Below are 26,432 nucleotides of genomic sequence, written 5' to 3' on the forward strand. Positions count from 1 at the left end.
TCCCAGCACCCATCGGCCAAGAAGCAGAGGCGGCAATGCAGTGCCCCTGTCTGTCCCCTCCTCCCCCAGGTCTCCCAAATCTGTTATGCCTTCACAGTTAACATTTATTGAGCACTTACCATGTGCTATGCACACAGTTTGTTCTGTGTGTCTTTTTACATACATGCATTAACTCACATGGTCTTCTAACATCCCTATGAAGTAAGCACCATTATCCTCCCTTACAGATGGAGAAACTGAGGCCCAGAGAAGGTAAGTAACTTGCCCTAAGTCACTCAGCGGCAGAGCGGAAATTCAAAGCCAGACAGGCTGGTTCCAGAGCCTGTAGTCTAACCACTCTGTGATGCTGTCCAACGTTCGAGCCCTGCACTGTGCCATGTACTGGCTGGGCACCGGGGTTACAGAGGCTCTTGGCCTGGTAGGGAGTGGTGCCTTGCATGTGTGCTGTGTTAGACATGTGGCATAAGGAGCACAGAGGGGCAATGGCCACATCCACCTGTGAAGGCAGGAAAGGCTTTCTGCCTCCTGCCTGTCTCCGTTCTCGTACCTGGCTTAGTCTCCTTTCTTCCTTCTCTAGTCTCCTTGACTCTGTGTTCTCCTCCCCACCCCCAGTCCTCTGGGCTCCATCCCCTACCAGAGGTGTGGGTGGAAGAGGGTGCTTTTCCACCCCTCAGTGATTGCACAAGTCCAGATGGCAGGATGCTTGTTGGGTGGGGGGCCGGGGTGGATTGAGGACGGCCAGGAGCTAAGAGGTAGCTCTCTCAGTGCCTTCTCCCTCCTCCCACCTCCCGCCTTAGCACCACCAAGTGGCCATCAGCTGAGGGGCCGAGGGGGTGTCGGTGGGGAAACATGGGACTCTATTGTGAAGCATTAGCACAGATGGACCCCGGGACCGTCTGTTGCCTGCTCCTGACAGACGGCATCTGTGGGGGGTGGGAGGGGGAGGCAAAAAGTGGAGAGGCAATGATATATATTCCATTCATTCCATTGCTTATCCCCAAAAGGACCTGGCAAAAGGACATCCTGCACAACCTCCTCTGTGAAGGAGCCCACCACTCCCCGGCTATCACAGAGGGTTACCTAATGGACACATCTCCTTGCTTGAAACCTGGAGAAGCGGACGCCACAGATGTGGCACAGCCCCTGTGTCTAACAGCCTGTGGAGCCATTCTTCCTTCAGCTGACGTGGAGGCCGACTTCCCCTCACTTTATGCAGGGCAGCCCACCTCCAGGCCTCCAAGCAAGCGAACACCACCAGAGGACTGAAATTCACACCTCGTTTCCTCCTCCTGCCAGGGAGAAAGCCCTAGAGAACCCCAGAGTAAGGGCGGACCCAGGAAACGCAATTTTTATCAAGCTCTTTGTATGATTTCCTTAAATCCTGGGATTTCAGAGCCAGAAACGGCTGTACAGTCTGGAAAGGATATTGTGCCCTCATTTAGCAGAGGCAACTGAAGCCAGGGAGAGAAAGACAGAATCATAACAGGGACTAGAACTCAGGTCTTCTGACTTCAGAGACTGTTTAATTCAGCCATTGGTAGCTCCCTGAGAGCTCAGAGATCTCTGCCTGCATCCTCCTCCCAGTCTCCCCTCTCTCTCCAGGGATGGGCCAGAGAGCCCAGGATGCCACACTGTGGAGTGGTGATGCCCTCTGGTGGCCATGAGTCTCTCGGTGGAAAATCTTCCAGCCGGCCAGAAAGGCTGGCTGGCTGGTACCAGACTCCACCTGGAATCCCAGCCCTGTTTCAGGATTTCCCACGGCCCCTCTTTCTCCCAAGAGGATCTGTGCACAACTGGGATGCCAAGCTCCACTTTGGTCACTGAGTTCTGGAATCTCACACCTGTCAGGAAGTTTTTTGCATCAAAGCTGCTGCTGCTGCAGGTGAAATTCAGCAGGGAGAAGGCAGACAGCTGGAGCGCCTTCTTGGTGCACTAACCTTCGAATGCCAGGCAGTATATATGAGGCCTTTAAAGCTTTGCCTTCTCCAACTCTCCACGGCTTCCTCCTAAGCCTGAGTCTCTTGGCTAGCATCTGTTCTTCTCATCCTATCTTCTGCAGCCCTTTAAAGCTTGGGCGGTGGGGGAAGCGTTGTGCACACCACCTGCAACTTCATACCAGGACACATCCCCCTCCTCCTCCCTCCAGGAAGCCTCCTTGCAAAACCTCCACCGCTCTGGCTCCTCAGACATCTGTACTCAATCTGTACCTTCTTCCCAAGCAAGCCTCTCTCAGAATAAGCTCTCAGATTTCCCTCCCTTTGCTCTGCCTGCTCTGGCTCTTGACACTCCTGGCTGGCCTGGGGTGGGGGCTTAGATGGTGGTGGCCCAGCTAATGGATAAGGCCTAGGTAACGCCCCCTCTCTTCAGGACAAGCCCTCGCCTGGCTGTGGAAAGTCAGCAGCTCCACCCCGGAGGAAACTGGGACAGCTGAGTCTTCCACTGAGCAGCTGAAGCTCTAGGGTCCATGAGGAGGTCAGAGCACTTGGACCAGAGCTGGTCCCTCTGGAATCTAACCTAAGTCTCAGAGCTCCAGCATGGGCCTTATCCAGTAGCAGGGCCCAGAACTGGCAGGGATGAATAGTTCACCGGGAGCTCCTCACCGAGTACTGCCACTGCTCCTAAGCTGGGGAGGTGGGAGGGAAAGGGCCTGGGGCTCAGCTGGCTCTCTGGTCTGTCAGGAATGAGGGGCTGGGCCCCCAGTTGCATGACATCGCCTCTTGTGGGCGGTGGACAGCCGGTGGGCAGCTGGCTGGGCAGGGAGTGGCTGTTTTCCTCCGTGACTCCTCTTGCCCGACCATTTCCATGGGACAGTGTCTGTGTGTGTCCGGGGGCCTAGAAGAGGGAATCTAGCATTAGGGCTGACCTGGCACAGCCCAAAGATCTGATCCTGGGGGTCTGGGAGTGGGGTCCAGGTAGATGTTGCAGTTTTATTTGCATTGAATGTGGGTGGTCTCTGGGTCTAGTCCTGTTCAAAGGCCAGGGACCATCTGGCCTCTTGGATGAAAATGGCAGGGCATCTCTGGCATGAACGGGTTGGAATGGCAGAAGGAAGGTTAAGTCTCCAGGTTTCCTACAGCATCTGCCCACAACTCCTAAGACAGAGGGTATGTGTTATCTTACCCCACATCATTTTAGAACAGGTGCACATAGCGAAGAAAGAGAATGGCAGTTCTTAGGGCCCCATGCTGCCTAGATCGCTTTCCTCTTGGCAAATACACTCGCTCAGCTGTTGTGCGCCATCCTCCCAACCCCCAAACAGATATGCAAAACTGCCAGGCTAAGATCTTCTCATTTACTCCAAACTGAAGTCAGCTCCCCCATTTCCCTCACCATTCACATCCGATTATGCCTCAAACCTGTGTGTTCTATCCACTGTCTCTCCTGCTCTTCCCAGCTTTCTTGCTCTACCACCACTGCATTTCCTTTCTAAAGTCAGCACTGTGATTCTCCCAAAAGACAAACAGGATCACATTGCTCCTTTGCTTAAAACCCTCTGCCATGGTCTGAATGCTGGTGCCCTTCCAAAGTGTCTATGCTAGAACCTAATACCCAATGTGATGGTATTGAGACACGTGGCCTTTGGGAGGTGATTGGGTCACGAGGGCTGTGCCCTCATAATGGAATTAATGCCCTTATAAAGAGGCTTGAGGGAGCCTGTTTCCCCCTTCCACCATGTAAGGACACAGAAAGAGCCATCTATGAGAACAGGCCCTCACCAAACACTGAGCCTGCTGATCCCTCAATCTGGGACTTCCCAGCTTCCAGAACTGTAACAGTACATTTATATCGTTTAAATTACCCAATCCAAGGTACTTTTTTTTTTTTTTTTTTTTTTTGAGATTGTGTCTCACTCTGTCACCCAGGGTGGAGTGCAGCTCACTGCAACCTCCACTTCCAGGTTCAAGCAATTCTCCTGCCTCAGCCTCCCAAATAACTGGGATTACAGGTGTGCACCACCATGCCTAGCTAATTTTTGTATTTTTTGTAGCAATGGGGTTTCACCACGTTGGCCAGGCTAGTCTCAGACTCTTGACCTCAAGCGATCCGCCCACCTTGGCCTCCCAAAGTGCTTGGATTACAGGCATGAGCCACCATGCTCAGCCAGCAATCTAAGGTACTTTTAAAAACAACAGCCAGAGCTGACCAAGACGCCCTCCAATGGCCTAGTCCCTACATTGAGAATGGCAAGTATGTTTCAACTTATGAGACAGTAAGCACACTGTTGAGAAAAATGTAGAGATCAACTCAAGAGAACAAATTACTGATAGATTAGTACGGGCTGAGGTGCAGGTGTGACGGCATTGGTACTACCTATTTGCCATTTCTGGCCCCAAGGTGAATTCCTGACCTTTTTTTTTTTTTTTTTTTGAGATGGAGTCTTGCTTTCTTGCTCTCTCACCCAGGCTGGAGGGCAGTGGCGCAATCTCAGCTCATTGTAACCTCCACCTCCTGGGTTCAAGCAATTCTCCTGACTCAGCCTCCCGAGTAGCTGGGATTACAGGCGTGCCACCACGCCTGGCTAATTTTTGTATTTTTAGTACAGACAAGGTCTCACCATGTTGGTCACGCTGGTCTTGAACTTGTGACCTGGTGATCCACCTGCCTCGGCCTCCTATCCTTTCAAGACTCCGCATGGAAACAGCTCCAGCAGGCTCCCTCATCACACCCCCACCTCTGGTTCTGCAGCCATACTGAACATCTGTGGTTCTTGAATGGCGACTCTTTGACTAAAACCCCCTCCTCTCCTCAGCCAGCAGGCCAAAATAGGTATCCCTCTCGTGACCCCAACCTCCTCTCTGCCCTGTGTTCCCACAGTATTCTATCCCTACGGTAGTACTGATCTTGTCCCATCCTAGCTATCTGTTTACTAGCCCTTCCACCAGGTAGGGAGCAGCTGGAGGGCAGAGACATGTTACTTCTTCCCCTAGACACCTCATCTGTGGTCCCATGGCACTTTGCCTAAATCTGCCTTGTTGTTGCCTATACAAATCCTATCTGTCTAGATTACAAACTCCTTGAAGGGCAGGGACCATGGATGGTTTAGCTTTCTTGTTTGTTTGAAACAGTCTCCCTAAGCCGGGCACGGTGGCTCACACCTGTAATCCTAGCACTTTGGGAGGCTGAGGTGGGTGGATCACCTGAGGTCAGGAGTTCAAGACCAGCCTGGCCATCATGGTGAAACCCCATCTTTAAAAAAAAGGAAAGAAAGACCGTCTCTCTGTTGCCCAGGCTGCAGTGTAGTGGTGCAGTCTCGGCTCACTGCAACCTGCAACCTCCACCTCCTGGGTTCAAGCGATTCCCATGCCTTGGCCTCCTGAGTAACTGGGATTACAGGTATGTGACATCACGCCTAATTTTTGTATTTTTAGTGCAGATGGGGTTTCGCCACAACTTTCTATTTACCTACCACTCCATTCATTAAGGTTCGACAAATACTTACTAAAAGAGCCCAGGCTACCCAATTGTTCCCTAAACTGTCCTGAACCTCCACTAACCCCCATTTTGATTTCCACGAATTCTCAGAAGGACCTAGGGATATCTTCCATAATCCTTAAATCCCATCCTCTGACCATGGAATCCCCAGTAACTTTCAGGCCACAGTGGCCAGTTGTTTTGTCATATGCCATTCCAGTTGTTGCTGTGAAGGTATTTTAGACGTGATGAACATTTAAATCAGTAGACTTTGAGTAAAGCATATTACCCTCCATAATGTCAATTGAAAGCCTTAGGAGAAAAGGCTGAGGTCTCCTGAGAAAGGATTCTGCTCCCAGGCTGAAACACCAATTCTTCCCTGGGTCTCCGAGCCTGCCACCCTGCCTTGCAGCTCTCGCTACTGTGAGTCCTCTCTCTCTCTCTCTCTCTCGTCTGTCCATCCATCCCATCGATTCTCTTTCTCTGGAGAACCCTGGCGAGTAACACTGTCCCTGGCCTGACCCAGCAGGGCTTCTCCCCACTTCTGTCACCTCTGTTGTGCATCCATCTTACGTTCCTCAGTCTCTGGAACTCTTATCATTCCTCATTGTGGTTTGGTTGTGTTTAGCAAGCATGTTCTCAGGCCTGGAAAGGGCAGAAGACATGTGGCCTGGGGGACAGAAATGTAAGACACGTGAAACAATAACTCGAGTGATACAACACTCAGATGAAGCCTCCTGTGTCACAGGCCTTACTAAGATGAAACACCGCTGGCAACCTTCAAAGGCACAGAAGAGGCACCAGAATGGTTGCCGTTTGATTTTCAAAGTGGCAGAGTTGAGTCTGCAATCATAACCTAGTGAATTTCAGGTCCATGCCTGGTAAGATGACTATTCACAGGATGGCCTGTAAGGGGCCTTCATTTGAACCAGGTGGAGATTCGCTACAAACCACTTTGTATTTCCTTCCAACGAACAAGTAGATAGATCAAAGAGATGCAGCAGCCACAGTGATACTTCAGCAAAGGACTTGGGCTTCTTCTGCTGTCTCCGTCCATCTAAAAACTGTGGGGCAAGTGAAGTGGTTCATGACTGTAATCCCAGCATCTTGGGAGGCGGAGGAAGGGGTATTCCCTGAAGTCAACAGTTCAAAACCAGCCTAGGCAACAAAGGGAGACCCTGTCTCTATTTAAAATAATAAATAGGTTGGGCGCCATGGCTCACACCTATAATCCCAGCACTTTGGGAGGCCAAGGTGGGCAGATCACCTGAGGTCAGGAGTTTGAGACCAGCCTGGCCAACATGGTGAAACCCTGTTTCTACTAAAAATACAAAAATTAGCTGAGTGTGGTGGCTGGTACTTGTAATCCCAGCTACTTGGGAGGCTGAGGCGGGAGAGTTGCTTGAACCCTGGAGGTTGCAGTGAGCCGAGGGCGTGCCACTGCACTCTAGCCTGGGCAACAAGAGTCTCTGTTTAAATAAATTAAAAAAAAAATTATGGCCAGGACACAAAAACAATTTAATTAGCAGCTGATTAGTTTATTGGTATAGATGCCAAACTTAAAGCAAACTTTTAGAGGTAAGTTACTTTTCTCAGCCCAGCTGAGTCTCAGACAGGGAAAACTCAGAACAATGGAAAACTCCAGGTAATAATCAGGATTTAAAAATAGTGTGACAGGCTGGAGCAATGGGCATGGTCTACAGTGAAGTTTATTAGAGTAAAACTATAAGGTCCTGCACTTGAGTTCAGCTTTCCTTATACAGGAATGAGGAAGAGGGTAGCTGGATTTTACTCAATCAAGAGATGAGGTGCAATCCTGGGAGGGGATCTGTGGGCATGCATCAAGCAGAGCCTGGGATTCTTGTTCTAGTTGTGATGTCTGCTGACACCTGGATGGATCATTATGTACATGTCCTTTCTGGCCCCAGGCTCTAGCTAGGTTCATGAGGGCAGCCAGCCTGGGTGAGGAGCAGGGAACCAGTGCAGGACAGTGCAGTGGGGAAGGGCTGTGCTCTGTGGGCAACGTCTTGGACCCGTCCTTTCCACCTGTGAGCTACGTGATCTTGGGCAACTTATTTGACTTCTCTAATCCTCCGTTTCCTAACCCATAAAGAGAAGATAATAATGCCCATCTCATATGGTTGCTCTGAGAATTAAAACAGTTCCATATATGTAAAGTTTCGGCACATTGCTTACTTAACACACAGTAAGTTTTCAGTTAAGTATTCGCTAATATTAACTAAAGAAACTCCAAGCCTTGTTGGAAGATTCACAATGACTGTCGCCTTTTTTTTTTTTTTTTTTTTGAGACAGAGTTTCACTCTTGTTACCCAGGCTGGAGTGCAATGGCGCGATCTCGGCTCACTGCAACCTCCGCCTCCTGGGTTCAGGCAATTCTCCTGCCTCAACCTCCTCAGTAGCTGGGATTACAGGCACGCGCCACCATGCCCAGCTAATGTTTTTTTTTGTATTTTTAGTAGAGACGGGGTTTCACCATGTTGACCAGCATGGTCTCGATCTCTTGACCTCGTGATCCACCTGCCTCGGCCTCCCAAAGTGCTGGGATTACAGGCTTGAGCCACTGCACCCAGCCAACTGTCGCCTTTTATTTTTTTTTTGAGATGGGGTATTGCTCTGTTGCACAGGCTGGAGTGCGGTGGCATGATCTCAGCTCACTGCAACCTTTGCCTCCCTGGTTCAAGGGATTCTCCTGCTTCAGCCTCCTGAGTAGCTGCGTACAGGCGTGTGCCACCATGCCCAGCTAATTTTTATATTTTTAGTAGAGACGGGGTTTCACCATATTGCCCTGGCGGGTCTCAAACTCCTAACCTCATGATCCACCCGCCTCGGCCTCCCAAAGTGCTGCAATTACAGGCATGAACCACTGCACCCGGCCTGCCTTTAAATAGTTTAAGGGACCTTATAAGGGAAGAGAGAACAACTGCTTTGAAAACCCTGTAGAAGTCTCAAAGAAGTTGCCCAGCTCTACAGAAGAGTTTTCCGCTGAGCCACAGAGCCTTCAGATGGAGCTGTGGTCCTGCATTAGCAGAAGGCCACACAGGCACATCACAGGGAAGTCAAGTGCCTGATGGTGAACTAGGAGATTTTGCGGGTCTCATCTAAACTGAAGACTATGATTGTAGGACTTGTGGAGATCCCCTCAGCTTAGAGAGAGGACATTCACACACCCACTACACGCTGAGAATACCAGAGTAACCACTGAAAACTACCACCTCAAAGTCACCTAAGCATCCCAGAACTCACAACTGTACTTCAGCTCAAGAGGAGGGCTCATGCCTGAGACGTGACTATGACCAACCAAGAGCATGACACTCTTTTGCAAATAGAAAAAAATGAGAGAAGATCAAGTCAGACAAAGCAAGAAAAGGGGGCGTGGTGTCTTCTGTCTCTTACACACCAGACCGGCCCTCTAGGAAAACAAAGCAACAGTCCCAAGCAAACCCAGGACATTCAGATCAGCAGTCCTCTTGCTGGGGTCTGCTACAGCTGGTGTGGGCACCAGACCCTGGCCCTACAACATCCACCTCGTTCCCAACTCCCCTGACAAAAGCTGGGTGGCCGCACTACATATGTGGGACAGATGGCACCAGAGAAGCTCTGTGAATAAAACTTTTAATAATGTACAGCAGAAATTGGACAGGCTCATTCTTATATTAAAACAAAAGATTTCCTATATTACAATGTATTTACATTTGCATACTGAAGAGGTAAAGTGTCTAAGTGGCTATTTTACAGTCCTTTCTAATAAAATGTACAAAAACAAACAGAAGTACCGAGAATGCCGTTCGGGGCCCTTTATGGCGACGTAAGAACGGGCTTGGACTTGGTCTGTGAATCCAGAATCCAGAGGTGCAGGTAGCACTATGGATCAGGGTTAGCCTCAGGGGGCCAAAAACACGGCTTCAGTTTCTCCCCAACTCTCACGTAGTGTTAAGAGTGGCAGGGGTGGGTGCAGGAGCTTCCCAAAGACCTGCTCCATCTTCCCCAGAGGTGGAAGAGCTGGACTGTGTGTGGGGTAAGGGCAGAAGGGCCACCTGGGGAGTGCGCTAGTGGCTTGGGAGTGGACGTGTGTTGGCAGATCCCAGAGGCTACTTGTGACTCTGGGCAGAGCAGTCTAAGTTCCATCATCACCTATAACCCGCTAAGGTTCTGCTGCAGGGCGGACAGGCAGGGGGTCAGCAGGGGTAAAGACAGTCTCCCCAGTGACACAATGGTATTTAAACAAAATTAGTGGCCAGTAAATTGGCCCAAGGGTTTGGGGAAGATCTTCTTTAATGAAGGAAAGAAGCAATAATCGGGCAAATAAATAGAAGGGCCAAGAGCACTGGGGAGCCTGAGAGCAGGGACAGGATTCTCCCTCTTCCACAGGCTTTGGCAGAGAACTGCTGGGTTGGAGGCAGAGATACTCTAAGGCTGCATACACAATACACCTCCCCTGGGGACAGGAAGGGGGCTCAGAACAAATGCAGTGATTTGGGGTCTCACCTGAGGTTCTAAACCCCAGGTCTCATCACCTGCCTCTGGTCTCTTTGCGGAGGGGGGTGTGGGGGTTCCTCTTTCTTCAGTGATAAGAACAGTAATTCTAGGCTCAAAAGAGTCGTAGAACCAATTATGAAACCTTCTGCTCTCAAAACAGGCACCTACTTACTTGAATCAGCTCTTTTTTCCAGTGCTCCAGGAGTAGGACCCAAGCATGTCTTGTTCACAGATGTATTCCCAGCACCTGGCACCCAGCAGGCACTTCACACACATTTGTCGAAGAAATGCCTGGAGAGGGTGCAACCAGCTGGACAGTGCACGAAAGGACCCTAGAGCAAAAACCACTCATGGAATTGGGTGGGGGTAGGGACAATATTCGAGAGAGACTGAGCCACAGGGCAAAGAGGAAATCTCACTGCTGAGTGGGAACAGGCTCAGGTGCAAGGACAAACATTTCCAGTGTGATTGAGCTATGTGCGTTCGACTGGAGAATCATTTTTTTTTTTTTTTTTTTTTTTTTTAGGGATTTCTTTAAAAACAAATAGATTGAGAGGTAATCACAGAGATGGTTTTCCTTTTACAAAAACTTAATATTTAACATTAAAAAAAGTTAAAATCCAAACCCTCCCAATAAAATTAAAAAAAGAAATCAAACCACTCCAGTTAAAAGTATGGCTTCAAAGTTATTATACACCTAAGATATGCTGACCAAATCACCCACAGCCGTGTTCTAGGCTTCATTAAATACTATACTCAGGTTAAATAATGTGTTTGGCTCAGGCCATTCCCTTTAGAAGGGCTCCTGAAGTGGATGCAAACCTCTCACCTTCCCTCCACCCTGATCAGACAGTCCAGTAAAAGACCCATGCAGATGCCTCCCTCCCACCCCAGACTCCCTCCCCACTCCTTGCCCGCCCTTCCCTTTCCCACCCCAAACCCACCACCACCACCAAGAATATACACTGCTGCTTCCAGGATCTGGGAGATGAAAGACAGATGTGACATTCCAATCTGAGTCCCGAGATCTGGCTTCACATTCCTCGGCCCTTCCTCGATGCTGCTGAGGATGATACCCTTGGGCTGGCTCATTTCCCACGGCTGACACTGACAACAACACCCAAGACTTCTGCCAGGATTCCTTCCCTGCCCAATCCCACCTGCCTCCCTCACATTTTGGCCCAAAAGCCTCTTCTGTCACGGACAACTGGGCCAGCTTTGGTTCCACAGTCAGAGATGGAGGAGGAGAGCTGTGCTGACGCTGGGGTGGGCAGAGCAGCCTGCTGGACACAGAGTACCACTGTGGCATGAGGGGCTCTGGGGGAGGGAGACACCTCCAGGGACGGGCACCAGGGAAACTAGATGCTGCTCACTACTGAAAAGAGGCACCAGCACGCACGGACAGCATGACGACCACACCCCGACCTGCACATGCACAGAAAGCTCAAGCAGGTAAGTGCACACCTACAGACACACACACACACTCACACACACGTGTAAGGGCATGGCACAAACCAGGCACAACAGGGGACGCACCTCGGCACATGCACACAGGGCTGGACAGACAAGCGGCAGATTCCGTCTCCACTGGCAGTCCCCCCAGGTGTCCATCCCAGGAAGGAGGGGAGTGCGCGGCTCAGAGCCGCCTGTGAGAGGGGTTGCTGCACTTCTGGTTCCTCTGGGCCACCTTGGGGTGCTGTGGGCTGATCCCCGAAGGAAACCCTCAGCGAGGCTTAGCACTGGCAACACCTCGGCTCCTCCTGGCCCCTCCCAGGCCCCCTTCACCGTTCCTGGCCACATGCCAGATGCACCGGGTTTCGCGGGACTTCCCACTACAACCAGTTCGAGTTGTGGCATTGAGTTCTCCACATAATTTGCTCTCAGAGTCTCCATGCCATTAGGAGGTAAATAGAAAAGGTGTCTGTCTCAAACCCAACATGGGAGTGAGCGAGTCTCCCGGGCTCTGTCCCTCTTGCGGGCCAGGGCTCCTGGCCACTGAGGGCTGGGCAGAAACGAGAGGTAGGCCTCCATCGTACGCTCGACGCGGCAGCTGTGCGTAGTTCTCGCTGCCAGGAGCTCCGTGTGGAGAGAGGGAGCAGTTAGATCTTCACGTCTTCCTGCACACTGAGCTGGGAGAGGGTCTTCTTGATGCGCAGGGCCGTCAGGCGGGCGGCGCCGTTCGCATACCAACACTCTCGCATCATCTTCCCCATCACCCGCAGCGCCTGCACAGACAGACCCACGGGCCATCAGCTCAGCCATGCCCTGGAGAAGCCTTGCTGGTCCCTAGACTGTCACTCATTTCCCTGCCACCTCCCGCTCAGGACAGAGTCTGACAGATCCACCTCCTCCACCCACTGGCTGACCTTAGGGAAATGCTCTGCAAGGCTCCCTGTCCCCTTGGTTCTTCCTTTTTAAGGGACAGCTTGCACAACTGAAAGCAAATGCTGTAGCTAAAGTCCAGCTCCTTCGGTCTCACCTGCCCTCGGAAGCAAACCCTGCCCTGAGGGTTCCAAGGAGTGCGGTGAGAAATGCTGCTATATTATGCAACAGGAAAGCATCAGCTAAGATGCAATTTTGTTCTTAAATGCAGAAATGCCCTCTAGTGGTTAGACTCTTTAAAGGCAGCGCCAACCTCCCTACTTAACTAGGTAAGTTCTGGGGCTCTAACGGACAGCAAGGTGACTAGAGTCAACAACACTGTAGACCTGAAATGTGCGAAGAGAGTAGGTCTCAACTGCTCTCGCTACACACACAGGTAACGGGGTGAGGGGACAGATGTGCTTATGAGTGTGGTAATCATGCCACAATACATACACGTATCAAATCAGTACCTTGTACACCTTTGTCACAATTTCATTTGTCAATCACACCTCAATCAGGTTAAGAAAAAATAAAAGGAAACGCAGAGCCACGAGTGAAAAGGAGGCCCATGAGCACTTAGCAAGGCAAATCCTGTTCCTCTGAAGACTCTTAAGACCTAAAGTCCATGTTTATTAGGATGTATGTCACAAATATGTCCTCATATCAATCATTTCCACCAAATGTTGTTCCCCCGCACCCCGATTTCATCAGCCATCTCTCCCAAATTCACATTCTCCACCCCAGTCCCAACCCTGTCATACATATAACCACCTCCCTTCTGAGTTTCTGGAAAGACCACTTTCCTCACAGGCCTGTCCTCCTCCTTCTCTGCCTGGTCTCAGGGCTTCTCTTATGGACACCTCATCGCTCTTCCATGGAGCTCAGCTCCGGCTCCAGAGGCGCTTTCCTAGCTTGGTGTTTAACAGCTCTGGGTTGTTTTTGTTGCTTGTTGACCACCTCCCTCATCTGTGTCTTGGGGACAAAGCCTTTTCCTTTTTCTTTTATGAGACAGGGTCTTGCTCTGTTGCCCAGGCTGGAGTGCAGTGGCCCAGTCATGGCTCACTGCAGCCTTGACCTCCTGAGCTCAAGCAATCCTCCCACCTCAGCTTCTTGAGTACTTGGGACTATAGGTGGTACACCACCAAGCCTGGCTAATTTTTTATTTCTTGTAGAGATGGGGTCTCCCTACATTGCTCAGGTTTGTCTTGAACTCCTGAACTCAAGCCATCTTCCTGCCTCAGCCTCTCAAAGTGCTAGGATTACAGGCCTATGCCATCACACCTGGCCCAAAGGCTTTTTTCTACTAGGCTGCCAACTCCAAATGGCACCCTACAGTGTCCAGGACAAGAGACTGCGGCTCTAAAGTGCTTGGTATATGCATAATAGCATCTAAGAGTAAATAATAACTGACACTCTCAGGGGGCACCTCTGGGGGCTGATCCCATCGTCAAGAAGCCCTTTTCTAAGGTGGAGAAATCAGGCTGACGGGAAAGCCGCAAGAGGCAGGCTTCCTACCTCATAACTCTGCCACCAGTTGGGGATGTTGGGACGCAGCTTCTGATCACATACGACCTTTCGCATTTCCTCAATGGAAGGGTCAGAGGGCACTAAGTCGTAATATGGCAGCTGATATTCTTCATGGACTCCTGGGAGAAAAGAAAATATCTACCTGAGTTATCAACAGCAGGAAAAGATTACTCAGAAGACAGTGACAACACCCACATTATACTCTGTAAATACCACTTCAACCTAAGGTTCCTTGGAAAAGTTAGTTAATTCTAAGTATGGAACAAGACATACACAAGAGGGGCTGGGCACGGTGGCTCATGCCTGTAATCCCAGAATTTTGGAAGGCCGAGGCAGGCTGATCACCTGAGGTCAGGAGTTTGAGACCAGCCTGGCCAACACGGTGAAATCTCATCTCTAGTAAAAATACAGAAAGTAATCAGTCATGGTGGCGCACACCTGCAGTCCCCAGCTACTAAGGAGGATGAGGCAGGAGAGTCGCTTGAATCCTGGAGGCAGAGGTTGCAGTGAGCCGAGATCGTGCCACTGCACTCCAGCCTGGACAACAGAGCAAGACTGTGTCTCAAATAAAACAAAACAACTAAATAAAAAGAAATACACAAGAGTAGCCAGGAACATCTTTTTTATAGCCAAAGCAAGAAATCTGTCAGAGACTACTGGGGTCACATCAAAAGGCACCAACTTGATAAGCTCCCAACTGGACAAAGATGGGAACATTTAAGTAACAAGACAAGTAACTTCAATGGAAACAAATGCTTTAAAGTCTAAAAAAGGAAACCTCAGTCACCTCAGCAGGAGGCTACAGAACAACCTCATTATTTTGAAAAATGATAAATAAGCGGAAAGAATCAATTATTTTTCTGCCTTTCCTATTCCAACTATGGGAACCAAACAGACATGCAGGAGAAGTAATCATTCACTTAGATTTGGACAATATCGCCATGGGACGTAAATAACACAAAAATAGAGAACCAACACTATGCAACTTGTCACAGGACTGAATAACCCCTGTGAAGGATATGTGCCCCCAAACCCCCAGAAATGATTTTAGCTGCCAGATCTAACCACCAATTCATAGGAAATACCAAGAAGAGTAGAATGCATTAACTCTACCTAGGCAATCTGCAAAATCTAGCCTGGGAAACTCTACAGGACAAATGACCTGGATTCTCTGAAAAAACACAGTGAGAAGAAAAAATGAGGGGGAACATGTAGGCAAGAAGAGCTGTAAGAGGTGTATTCATCAACTGCACGGGATAAAACTTATTGGAATCCTGATTTGAGAACAAATTGCTTTAAAAAATTAGGAGATTGGGACCAGTAATGAAATTTTAAAAGAAAAAAACATTAGGAGATTGGGGAAATCTCAACACTGACTAGATGTTAAATGATACTAAAAATTAATGTTTGCCAGGCACAATGGCTCAAGCCTATAATCCCTGCACTTTGGGAGGCCAAGGTGGAAGGATTGCTTGAACCCAGGAGTTCAAGATCAGCCGGGGCAACATAGCAAAACCCCATCTCTACAAAAAATACAAAAATTAGCAGGGCATGGTGGTGCATTGCAGTCCCAAGCTACTTGGGAGGCTGGAGTGGGAGGGTCACCTGAGCCTAGCGAGGTAGAGGTTGCAGTGAGCTGTGATCATGTCACTGCACTACAGCCTGGGTGACAGGGTGAGACTCTGTCTCAAAAAAAAAAAAAAAGCATTAATGTTCTCACTAATTGTTGTATTTTTAGTAGAGATGGGGTTTCACCATGTTGGCCAGGCTGGTCTTTAACTCCTGACCTCAGGTGATCCACCCACCTTGGCCTCCCAAAGTGCTGGGATTACAAGAGTGAGCCACAGCACCCGGCGCCCTAATGTTCATTTTTTTAAGTGTGGTAATAGCATTGCATTTTTAAAGTCCTCATCTTTTAGAGCCACAAACTTAAAGATTTTCCATAATAAAACGTTAATTTTAAAAAGCCAATTTAGGCCTGGCACAGTGGCTCACTATAATCCCAGCACTTTGGGAGGCTGAGGCGGGCGGATCACCTGAGGTCAGGAGTTTGAAACCAGCCTGGCCAACATGGCGAAACCCTGTCTCTACTACAAATACAAAAATTAGTCGGGTGTGTCTACTCAGGAGGCTGAGGCAGGAGACTAGCTTGAATCCGGGAGGCAGAGGTTGTAGTGAGCTAAGACTGTGCAAAGAGAGGCCATGTCTTAAAAAAAATAAAAAGCCATTTTTAAATTTTCTCAAGCCCTTTTCCAGAAAAGAAAAACAAACCAAAAAACCCTGCTGCGTTGAGCTAATGGGGAAAAAATTTTTTTAAAAATAGAGATGGGGTCTGACCATGTTGCCCAGGCTGGTCTCTAACTCCTGGCCTCACAGGATCCTCCTGCTTTGCCTCCCAAAATGTTGGAATTACAGGTATGAGCCACTATGCCCAGATGGAAAAATATTGTTTTTTATTTATTTTTGGTTTTTGGCTTGAGACAGGGTCTTGATCTGTCACCAGGCTAGAGTGCAGTATGATCATGGCTCCCTGCAGCCTTGACCTCCTGGGCTCAAGCCATCCTCCCACCTTAGCCTCACAGGCAGCATGGACCACCACACTGGCTTTTTTTTTTTTTTTTGAGACGGAGTCTCGCTGTGTCATCCAGGCTGGAATGCAGTGGTGTGATCTTGGCTCACTGCAGCCTCTGCCTCATTGGTTTAAGCTATTCTCCTGCCTCAGCCTCCTTAGTACCTGGGGTTACAGGCGCCTGGTACCACACCCAGCTAATTTTTAGTAGAGATGGGGTTTCACCACATTGGCCAGGCTGGTCTCAAACTCCTGACCTCAAGTGATCTGCCCGCCTCAGCCTCCCAAAGTGCTGGGATTACAGGCGTGAGCCACCATACCTGGCCTTTATGTCCAGCTAATTTTTTTATTTTTGTAGAGACAAAGTTTCATCATGTTGCCCAGGCTGGTCTTGAACTTCTGGGCTCAGGCAATCAGTCCACCGTGGCCTCCCAAAGTGCTGGGATTACAGATGTGAGTCATGGTACCCAGACTCAGAAATATTTTTAAACAGAGAATTTGACTTGGAAATTACCTAAGGGGTAGTTACAGGCTTAAGCCCTGGCCTCAGCCTGTTTAAGCCTGAACCCTCGTTTACTAAAATAGTTATGTGACCTTGGACAAATTTCCTAACCTCTCTGTGACTCATTTTCTTCATCTGTAAAATGGTGATGATAATAGCACCTACTTGTTACTTACCTGTAATAGTAAAGATTAAATGAGTTTATACATAGCAAGTGGTGAATGTTAAGTATTATTATATATTTAACCTCAATTTCTGGATGTCATGAGAAAGAAGGAATAAACTTATTCACAGTTTAAGACCTGTGTGACCAGATTTTTCTTAGTCTGTTTTTATTTTTTTGAGACGGAGTTTCACTCATGTTACCCAGGCTGGAGTGCAATGGCGCGATCTCGGCTCACTGCAACCTCCGCCTCCCAGGTTCAGGCAATTCTCCTGCCTCAGCCTCCTGAGTAGCTGGGATTACAGGCACGCACCACCATGCCCAGCTAATTTTTTGTATTTTTAGTAGAGACGGGGTTTTACCATGTTGACCAGGATGGTCTCGATCTTTTGACCTCGTGATCCACCCGCCTTGGCCTCCCAAAGTGCTGGGATTACAGGCTTGAGCCACCGCGCCCGGCCTCTCAGTCTGTTTTGTCTGCATATACTGATCAAAATTTAAGAGGAACAATTCCATGAATAGTACTTGGGCACTATTTCCATAATTTGGATTTTACCAAACATATCATAAATGGAAGCCAGAAAAGAATATTAATATACAAAACATTTCTGCTGGAAGACCTGCCAGTTTTTCTTCTAGATTAGATTTTAATTTTTAATTTTTGTGGGTACAGATTAATATACTTATGGGGTGCAACATGAGATGTTGTGACACAGGCATGCAATGTATAATGATCACGTCATGGAAAATGGGATATCAATCCCTTCAAGCATTTACACTTTGTGTTACAAATAATCCAATTATTTTAGTTATTTTTAAATGTACAATTAAATTATTATTGACTATAGTCACCCTGTGGTGCTATCAAATACTAGGCCTTTAAAAAATATGGAACGCTTCAGGAATTTGCGTGTCATCCTTGCACAGAGGCCATGCTAACCTTCTCTGTATCGTTCCAATTTTAGTATATGTGCTGCCGAAGCGAGCGCTACCAGGTCTTTTTAATTCAACCACTTTCACTGCCCTGGAATCTCTTACATCACAGATACATGGCTGAAGGCAGCACTCTAGAGATTCTGGAACTTGATCATGTGGCAGAATATGTGGAGGTTATCATAAAATACTGATATACCAAGTTGACAATAAAAAGTGTTTCTGCCAAATCTGATACTATTTCTTACTGGATTCTGTCATGAATAAGAAGTTACAAATGCCAACGATTTTTAACTATGGGAGAAAAAACTCATTTTAAGAAAATTCCATGCACTTTTATAAAATTTAGAAATTAGCACTATTACTTTAGCAGTGAAACAGCAGGGTTTCCCATGAATGTGGCTTGGGAGCCACTGCATTAGAATATACTGCTTCTGATGTCCCGGGCACTCCCCACCTCACCTCGGGCACTCCCCACCGCCAGGGACTAATAAGACAATGTTTGTTTGTTTCTAAAAGCCAAATGAGCCTTCAGAATGGTTACTGTAACACACAACACTATTCAACAAGCTGATCTCCAAAGAATGAACACACCCTAAGCACAGCTGCCTCCAAGGTTCCACACCTTTGAAGGGAACCTTAAACCATGATTCAGGCTCTGGCAACAGGCATCCAACAGGTTGTAAAAAGAAAGAGGGCAGTAAAACAACTTTGGGTGATCCAGCATCCTGGAATGGGAGGTAGGAGCAAAAGAAGGCAAAAAAGAAAGGTACCTCCAGAATTGCATCTTCGAGCAATCTCCCAATATACAAGCCCAAGGGCATAAATATCAGCACATTTAAAGGAGTCAAAGTGTTTCATATTAATGGTTTCATCAAGTACTTCAGGGGCCATGTATCTGCAACAGCAAAACAAACATGGTCACAAAATGACGACTGCTCTCTTTAAATCAAAGTATTGATTCAGGGGCCCTCTGAATGTGGAAAAGTATCACCCTTCTTGGGGCAGAAGAAGTGCACACATCTCTTCACTGCAAACTCCCATGTTTTAGATTTGATTCTAAACACTTCAGCATAGACTTGGCAATACCAGGCTACTCTGATGTGTATCTCTATTTTTAACCATCAAGATTTGTTTATTTGGCCAGATGCAGTGGCTCATGCCTATAATCCCAGCATTTTGGGAGGCCAAGGGTAGGTGGATCACCGGAGGTCAGGAGTTCAAGACCAGCCTGGCCAACATGGTAAAACCCCGTCTCTACAAAAACACAAAAAATTAGCCAGGTGTGGTGGCAGGCACCTGCAATCCCAGCTACTCAGGCTAAGGCAGGAGAATCACTTGAACCTGGGAGGCCGAGGCTGCAGTGAGCCGAGATTGTGCCATTGCACTCCAGCCTGGCAACAAGAGTGAAACTCCCTGTTTATTTGAAGCATGTTTTGATATCTTGGCAGAAGTACTTGTCATGTGGGTCACAGGGGCAGTAACAGTACATAATATTTGGTTGTTACCAGGGTCTTTCACTTTATTGAATGCAGTCACAGTGATGGGTTGAGTCGTAAGTTTCATTCTGAACTTCTTTTGTTATCTTACCTGACTATAGATATGTCAAAACTAGTTCTAGAGATGGTCAGTGGCACCCTTAGTGACTCTGAGTAGTAATTATGAGTAATTACTACAAATCCAGCCACCCCAGCCCCCGACAATAAATCAGGGGATCATCTTAATGAAATTAATTTACATTTACCAAACAGATCTCCACCTCTTCCACTATTAAAAGGCAGTCCCATTTCCAACTCATGAAGTCAATTTGCCATCACAGCTCCTTACTTCTTACCTCACTTCTGCATGAAGTGGGAAGCAGACCCATAATCTTGAAGGGTGCCCCTCATCTCCACCCTAGGTTGCCTCTGCTATAGTTTGGCAAATCTGCTTTCCAGTCCCTAAGCACAAGATGATTCCTGCCTCCTTTACGGCTCTCTGCACAGGAGATGGCAATGTTTTCCCTCTTCCCCGAGCCATACCTGTTGCCTGCTATCCTTCTAAATCTTGCTCCAGATTGTCCTTCTCTACCTCCCAACCTTAATACCACCAATACCTATGTGCATACAGTTTATGGCGCTGTGCTCTCAGCACCTGTGTCTGTTAGGTGCAGCAGTACAGCTTTCCAATGTGGGGAGTACATGTTCAACTTTCAGTGGGCTGAGAGCAAGGTCCTCGCCTCCTTTTCAACATTTTCTCCTGTGCATATGGGAGACAGCATACATGGGATACTCAGTAGAAGCTGCTTAGCAAGGGCAGAGGCCCAGGCCCTCTTACCGTTTGGTCCCCACCCTCTGATTCGGGGCAATGTCAATGGTGTCAGTGACTGCATCGTGACGGACAGCCAGGCCCAGGTCTGCTATGGCACACATGCCATTTTTCTTCACCAGAATGTTCTTTGACTTTAAGTCTCGATGAGCAATTCCAGGCTTCCCTGGCAGAGAAAAAAACAGGGATCTTTAACAAGAGATAATATAAATGTTAAAAGCATAGACCCTGCAGCCAGACTGTATAGGTTTGAGTCCTGGCTTTGCCTCCTGCTAATCCAGTGACCCTGAAAAAGGGACTTTACCCCTCTGTACTTGTCTTCTCATCCAATCAGAATGACAGTACATATTTCATGGGACTGTTGTGAGCATTAAATGCATTCATGTAGCTAAGACCATAGAAGGACAGGCATATTTAGCCAATATTTGTACTAATATTTACTACCACTACTCGCCTTCCCTAAGCAAATATGCTCAGGCATACAACTGCTGAGGAATGAAAGGGAAGCTGCTGTGATGGCTAGCTCTCAGAAGGAAACAGGCCCAGTGATGAGAACTGGCACTGCACAGACCAGGAATAGGACCCAACTTTCATGGCTGGTTTTCTATTGTAGCCAGCAAAAGCTGTGGCCCTGGTCAACCAGGCATCAAGGATCAAACCTGCCATTGTGACAAGAATCAGGATATCCCAAAGAGTTGACGTGACAGTCAACAAACAGTAGAGCTTCAGGTCTTCTTTCTCCAGGAAAACCTTCCCAGATTAATAAAGCCCAGCATCTAAGCCACCAAGTGGCCTTTAAACCAGCTGTTCCCAACAATGAACATGGAAATCACTCAACTGATGTTCCCAGTACACTGGTTTATTGTTTTAGTTCCATTTTTCTCACGTCTGTTGTGGGCTTCTGAGATGATTACTTGATTACTCCCTTCATAACAAATGACTATATCAAGCCATTGATTGACAAGTAGCTGAATATTGATATTATAGGGTTCCTGAGGGAGTTCTAAAGCCAGAGGTGGAGAGAACAGCCTGTAGATACCTCACTCAAGTAAAGCTCTAACCTCCTTTCCTTTAAATTAAACTAGAGTTCCTGAGGTCCAGCCCCAGCTTTCTCAGTAAAAATTCTGGGAACTAAATCAGGAAGGTGCAGACTTTTTAAGCCTACGCCACTTTGCTGCTACTGCACTAGTCCACTCACCTTGGGTGCCCACGATCTCCATGTGCAGATGTGCCAGCCCACTGGCAGCAGACAACGCCAGCTTAATCATCCCCTCGATTGTCACTGTGTACCGGTTCAGATAATCAAACAGGGACCCATGCTCATGATAGTCAGAGACAAGCCACAGCTGTGTCCAGGTGCCATTATCTGCAGAGAACCACAGATGAGTTCCAGAAAAAGCGTAACTATCAGCAAAACAGTGAAGGTTGGAAAGGATGATTGTGCAACACAAAATCCAGTTAGATTGCTGAATTCACATTTCCCACCTCCATGCCCCCTGAAGCCCCCTCTAGCATCCTTTCATTTATAGCGGTCTAGCAGTTTGGGGCCTCAGTAAGGACAGGGAAACACCACCTCTTTGTTAGGATTACTCCTTGTTTCTTTTAGGTGAGCTGGAGGATTCTGGACATTATGCCAAATTTGAAATGCGAGGTACCCAGGAAAGAGGAGGCATATGCGAGGAAAGTAACAGTTATCACCAGCTTTGTCTGCAGCACTGCTTTGATCCTGACCAAGAGACTTGTTCATCTGCATGAGAAAACCACAAGGAGCTGGATCCACCACCGCCAAGTAGGAAAGCCTTGGAGGACATCCTGCGTCCCAGCGACCCTCTGAGTATAGCCCAAACACAGCACCTGTCTCATCTGCAATGTTTTTTTTCAGTCTGTTGCTCTTACTAGGCTATGATACCTCTATGGGTAGGCAAGTTCTCCTATATGCATTATTGTATTCCAGGCCAAAAAATGCTTTTCAGTGCATGAACAGCCCACTTCCAAGTATTCCCACAGAGGCATCTCATCCTTCAGAGGAGCAATGGAAGGTGGAAGGCATATACTTTATTTTCTCTTTTACATCAGGAACAGCAGGAAGGAGGAGAAGAGGAGAAGAGAGAAAAACACCAAAAGCCAAAAGCCAGGAATAAAATTAAGCCACGCCATCATCAATAGGAAGACTGGAAATTGAGTTGAAATCGCCAAAATTCCAGGCTGGCACTGATTCCAGGGCACCATACTATATATACACCATGTTAAAAAGGCAAGAACAAGGGAGTCCGATTTTTCCCCTTTTCTGGCCTTAATGTGGGTTTTGAGAGCCAGATCCCTACTCACACGAGCTGCCAGAATCAATAAGGGAATGGATCCTGGGAACGCACACATCTTGGCTTCTCTCATCACAAACAAGGGGCCCACCCAGCACACTGACTCTCACACTCTAACCAGCCCCGAAGACCTGAGGACTTGGCCAATACGTTCGAAGAGAGGATACGATTTGATCCTTTAAAAATACATGTAAGATTTAAATTTTATCAAAAGGTGATAGTGTTTTAAAAAGGAACAGCTTACTCAGCAGGAGTAAAAACCCTTGTCTTCCCCTTCCTCCCTTGTATTGGAGTCTAAGCCTCCTCAGCTTGGGGGCAATGGAGGCCGCAGCCTCCCACAGCAACATGAATGAGGAGTCTGCAGTTGTTTCAGGAAAGAAAAACCAATAGCATATTCTGTAGGCTTTGTAGATACTAACTTCTAAATTGCACTGTGCCACAGGAGCAAGCTGGCTATGTCACAACTGCTAGAGAGACCCTTCCACAATGTGAGCCAGTCACTCATGGCATCCTCTCTGCACTCCGGGTGCCACTATTTGCCCATGTGTCTGTCCTCTTCTTCCTGGGAGCTCTGTGAGGTCATGATCCAAGCAGCCAACAGAGGTTCTGGCCCAGAGCGGTCAATAAATGTTATTGAATCAACAAATGAAATTTTAATTACTACTCACTATCTTCAGAAAGGAATACAATCCTCTCAAAAAGGCCCCTCATAATCTGGCCTCTGCCAGCCTCTCCACCCACAGCAATCCAAGTTACTTTCAGGGCTCAAAACACCTCACCTTTGCACATGTCTGCAGTGCCCTTCCCTGCAAGAAGGTTTTTCTTCCTGATCAACTCTTGCCATCTTTGTCTCAATCAGGCTCAGGTGTGACTCAGCCCCAATTTGTGCTCATCAGAACAACTTGTGTTTATCTCCTCCAATCCCCCTTACTCGTCCTTTGCTAGTCAACGAGGTCCTCAAACATAGGAAGGTGCCTGGCACATAAGAGACTCAAAAACTAACGCAATAAAAGGAGGAAGAAGGAAAGAAGAATCCTCAGGGACAGGACTGACCAAGAATGGAGTCTGAAGGCCACTAGGCAATACTTGGTGGACTGCAGGCTTTTCTGTCATTATCCTTTCCTGCCAGGGTTGAGGCTACAATTCATCATCCTAGTGATTTTTGAGACAGAGTCTCACTTTGTTGCCCAGGCTGGGGTACAGTGGCACGATCTCGGCTCACTGCAACCTCTGCTTCCCGGGTTCAAGCTATTCTCCTGCCTCAGCCTCCCTAGCAACTGGGATTACAGGCGTGTGTCACCATGCCTGGCTCATTTTTGTATTTTTAATAGAGACAGATTTTGCCATGTTGGCTGGGCTGGTCACAAATTCCTGACCTCAGATGATCTGCTTGCCTCAGCCTCCCAAAGTGCTGGGATTATAGGCTTGAGCCACCTCGCCCAGCCCATCCTAGTGATTTCCAAAATAAGCTTATTGGAACCCCTGCAGGGACTACACTGGAGGTGGGTTTGGGAAAATGTTGAGAACGAGAACTTGAGCAGGTAGGGTGAGGGGATGTATCTTGTTTATCTGAGCAAGAACGGCTGTTTATTTTCTAAATAATCTGGATTTCTGCATAAGCTTTTCATGGAATAAAAGGCTCCACACCTTAAGAAAAATGTGGAAACTAAGACCGTATTCAAGTTCTCTTTCTATGAGTGACAATGATGAAGGCAAACAGAGCTGTGCGTCCCACAGCTACGCACTTTCTCCAGCATCCTCCATCTGGAAATGCTGTATCCAAGCCCAGCTCTTACCTTTATTGTCAGCGGCAATAAATCCAAGGATGTTTTCATGGCGCAGCATGACCGTCTGGTATATTTCTGCTTCCCGGAACCAAGACCGTTCTTCACGAGAAGAGAATATTTTCACAGCCACATCACCACCCCTCCAGCGGCCGCGCCATACTTCCCCAAATCGACCCTTGCCAATAATCTCTTGTAAAACGATGGTTCGGGCCACTGTGCGCTGGACAAAGAGGGGTAACCCTGTGGACCAAAGAATGGGAAGAAACCTGACATTGCAAATTTGACAAATTTTGCAACTCCCACACTCATTGACACAATGGAAAGACCCTTAATATGGTGTCTTCATCCTATACTGGTCCATTAACCAGGGAGAGCTGCTGCTGCCCCTGCACATTTCTAGGTAATCTACCAGAGGCTGAGCCAGGTGGAGGGATGGGGAGAGTGTGAACACAAAAGGAAAATGTGTATGATTAGCTACTCCTTATCTAAGCAATTTCTCCTCTCAGTAAGTATGGGCAATAGATTCAAATGTAAACGTTTGACCAGATTTACCAACTCTTCAGCCAGCCACCTGTGGGCCAATCCACCCACATCTGCTTTATTTTGGTGGAGAAAGAAAAGAGGGCAGAGAACATGAAAGTGGGGACTGCTGTGCTGGGGGCCACCTTCTGGCCTCTCTGCTTATTAGCCACTAGAGGGCGGTGCTGTGAGACTCATGGGTTCCCACCTCCAAAGAGAGCAAGCTCTGCTGGCAGGCGGAACTCCAGATGTAGAATGGAGGACTATCTATGCTTATTCTAAGATTAACTTTACTGTCTTTATAAAACTCAACGCTGCTTCATTTGACTAATTCAATGTATCTCTATGTATCCAATCACCCTTACCATCACAACTGATTCTTAACTCTCTTACTCCCACCCCCAGTCAAATAGATAGATATATGATTAATCCCTAGGTCTGGCAGATGGGAACTTCCATTTACTGCATGCTTGCTATGTATTAGGCTCCATGCTAAGGGCTTTACATAAATCATCTCACTTCCCCAAATAACCTGGAAGTTAAGGCACTGTTATCATCCCCATTTTATAGACCAGAAAACTAAGGCTCAAAGAGGAGGTTATGTAATATTCAAATTCATACAAGCAGTAAGTGGCAAAGCAGGGCTTAAAATCTAGGACTGTCTGACTCTATAATCTATGCTTTTAATGACAACAGTATAGAACCACCAAAGTGTTTCTCAAATTAGCCCCCGCCTCTCCATCCCCGTCCGCCTGTCCTACTTTTGGACCTTCTCTAAAAGATTTCCAACAGGTCTTTTGCCTCCCATCTCAGCCTGCTCTTGCCCTGCGCACCCACACACCCCCCGCTCACCCCACCCTTCCCAACAGAAGGCTGGTAGTGAATGAATTCATCCTCCACACCACTGCCAGAATTTCTTCCAAAGGAAAAAAATGAACATTCATTTCCCACACGGAAACTTTCAATAGAAGCCCCTTACCTATAAGATAAAGGTCAGCCCTCAGGATCCTCTATGCCTGGGCCAGCCTGACCTTCCCACCCCACCCCCCACGCCACCCCTTCCCCAGCACAAGCACATCATGCTGGTCTCCTTATCATAAAGGTTCTTTAAACATCTAGTGGATCTTCATGCCTTTTTGTCTTTTTACTCAAGGTATTTTCATTGGCCTGGAATGTTCTCTGCCCTCTTGCCTCTCTTAAAAATTCCAACTCGGCTGTGTGCGGTGGCTCATGCCTGTAATCCCAGCACTTTGGGAGGCCAAGGTGGGCAGATCACGAAGTCAAGAGATCGAGACCATCCTGGCCAACATGGTCAAACCCTGTCTCCACTAAAAATACAAAAATTAGCTGGGCGTGGTGGCACGCGCCTGTAGTCCCAGCTACTTGGAAGGCTGAGGCAGGAGAATTGCTTGAACCTGGGAGGTGGAGGTTGCAGTGAGCCCAGATCAAGCCACTGTACTCCAGCCTGGCGCCTGGCTACGGAGACTAGTGAGACTCTGTCTTTAAAAAAAAAAAAAAAAAAAAAAAAAAAAAA

The 26,432-nt window shown here is 47.8% G+C and overlaps 1 protein-coding gene and 1 non-coding gene across 3 annotated transcripts in view; both read right to left on the minus strand.

Moving 5' to 3' along the window:
- Positions 1-9,028: 9,028 nt before the first annotated feature.
- The window catches only part of ACVR1B (activin A receptor type 1B), a 46,929-nt gene continuing 29,525 nt past the window's right edge, over positions 9,029-26,432 (minus strand). The window contains exons 4-10 of one of the 2 annotated variants that reach the window (XM_032293449.1): positions 24,389-24,619; positions 22,837-22,950; positions 21,473-21,640; positions 20,284-20,440; positions 18,741-18,865; positions 13,789-13,919; positions 9,029-12,134 (exon numbers count right to left, since the gene is read on the minus strand). In XM_032293449.1, coding sequence (XP_032149340.1) covers positions 12,009-12,134; positions 13,789-13,919; positions 18,741-18,865; positions 20,284-20,440; positions 21,473-21,640; positions 22,837-22,950; positions 24,389-24,619 — 1,052 coding nt within the window. In that variant the 3' untranslated portion in view covers positions 9,029-12,008. The remainder of the gene's footprint in view (positions 12,135-13,788; positions 13,920-18,740; positions 18,866-20,283; positions 20,441-21,472; positions 21,641-22,836; positions 22,951-24,388; positions 24,620-26,432) is intronic. The other variant, XM_032293443.1, reaches the window with a different exon arrangement.
- On the minus strand, positions 17,917-18,023 carry LOC116527680. The gene has a single exon (XR_004258668.1). It is a non-coding gene; the product is annotated as a U6 spliceosomal RNA (small nuclear RNA).

The sequence above is a fragment of the Sapajus apella genome, unplaced genomic scaffold, assembly GCF_009761245.1.
Source record: "Sapajus apella isolate SASKATOON/1434 unplaced genomic scaffold, GSC_monkey_1.0 scaffold2, whole genome shotgun sequence".
Lineage (NCBI taxonomy): Eukaryota > Metazoa > Chordata > Mammalia > Primates > Cebidae > Sapajus > Sapajus apella.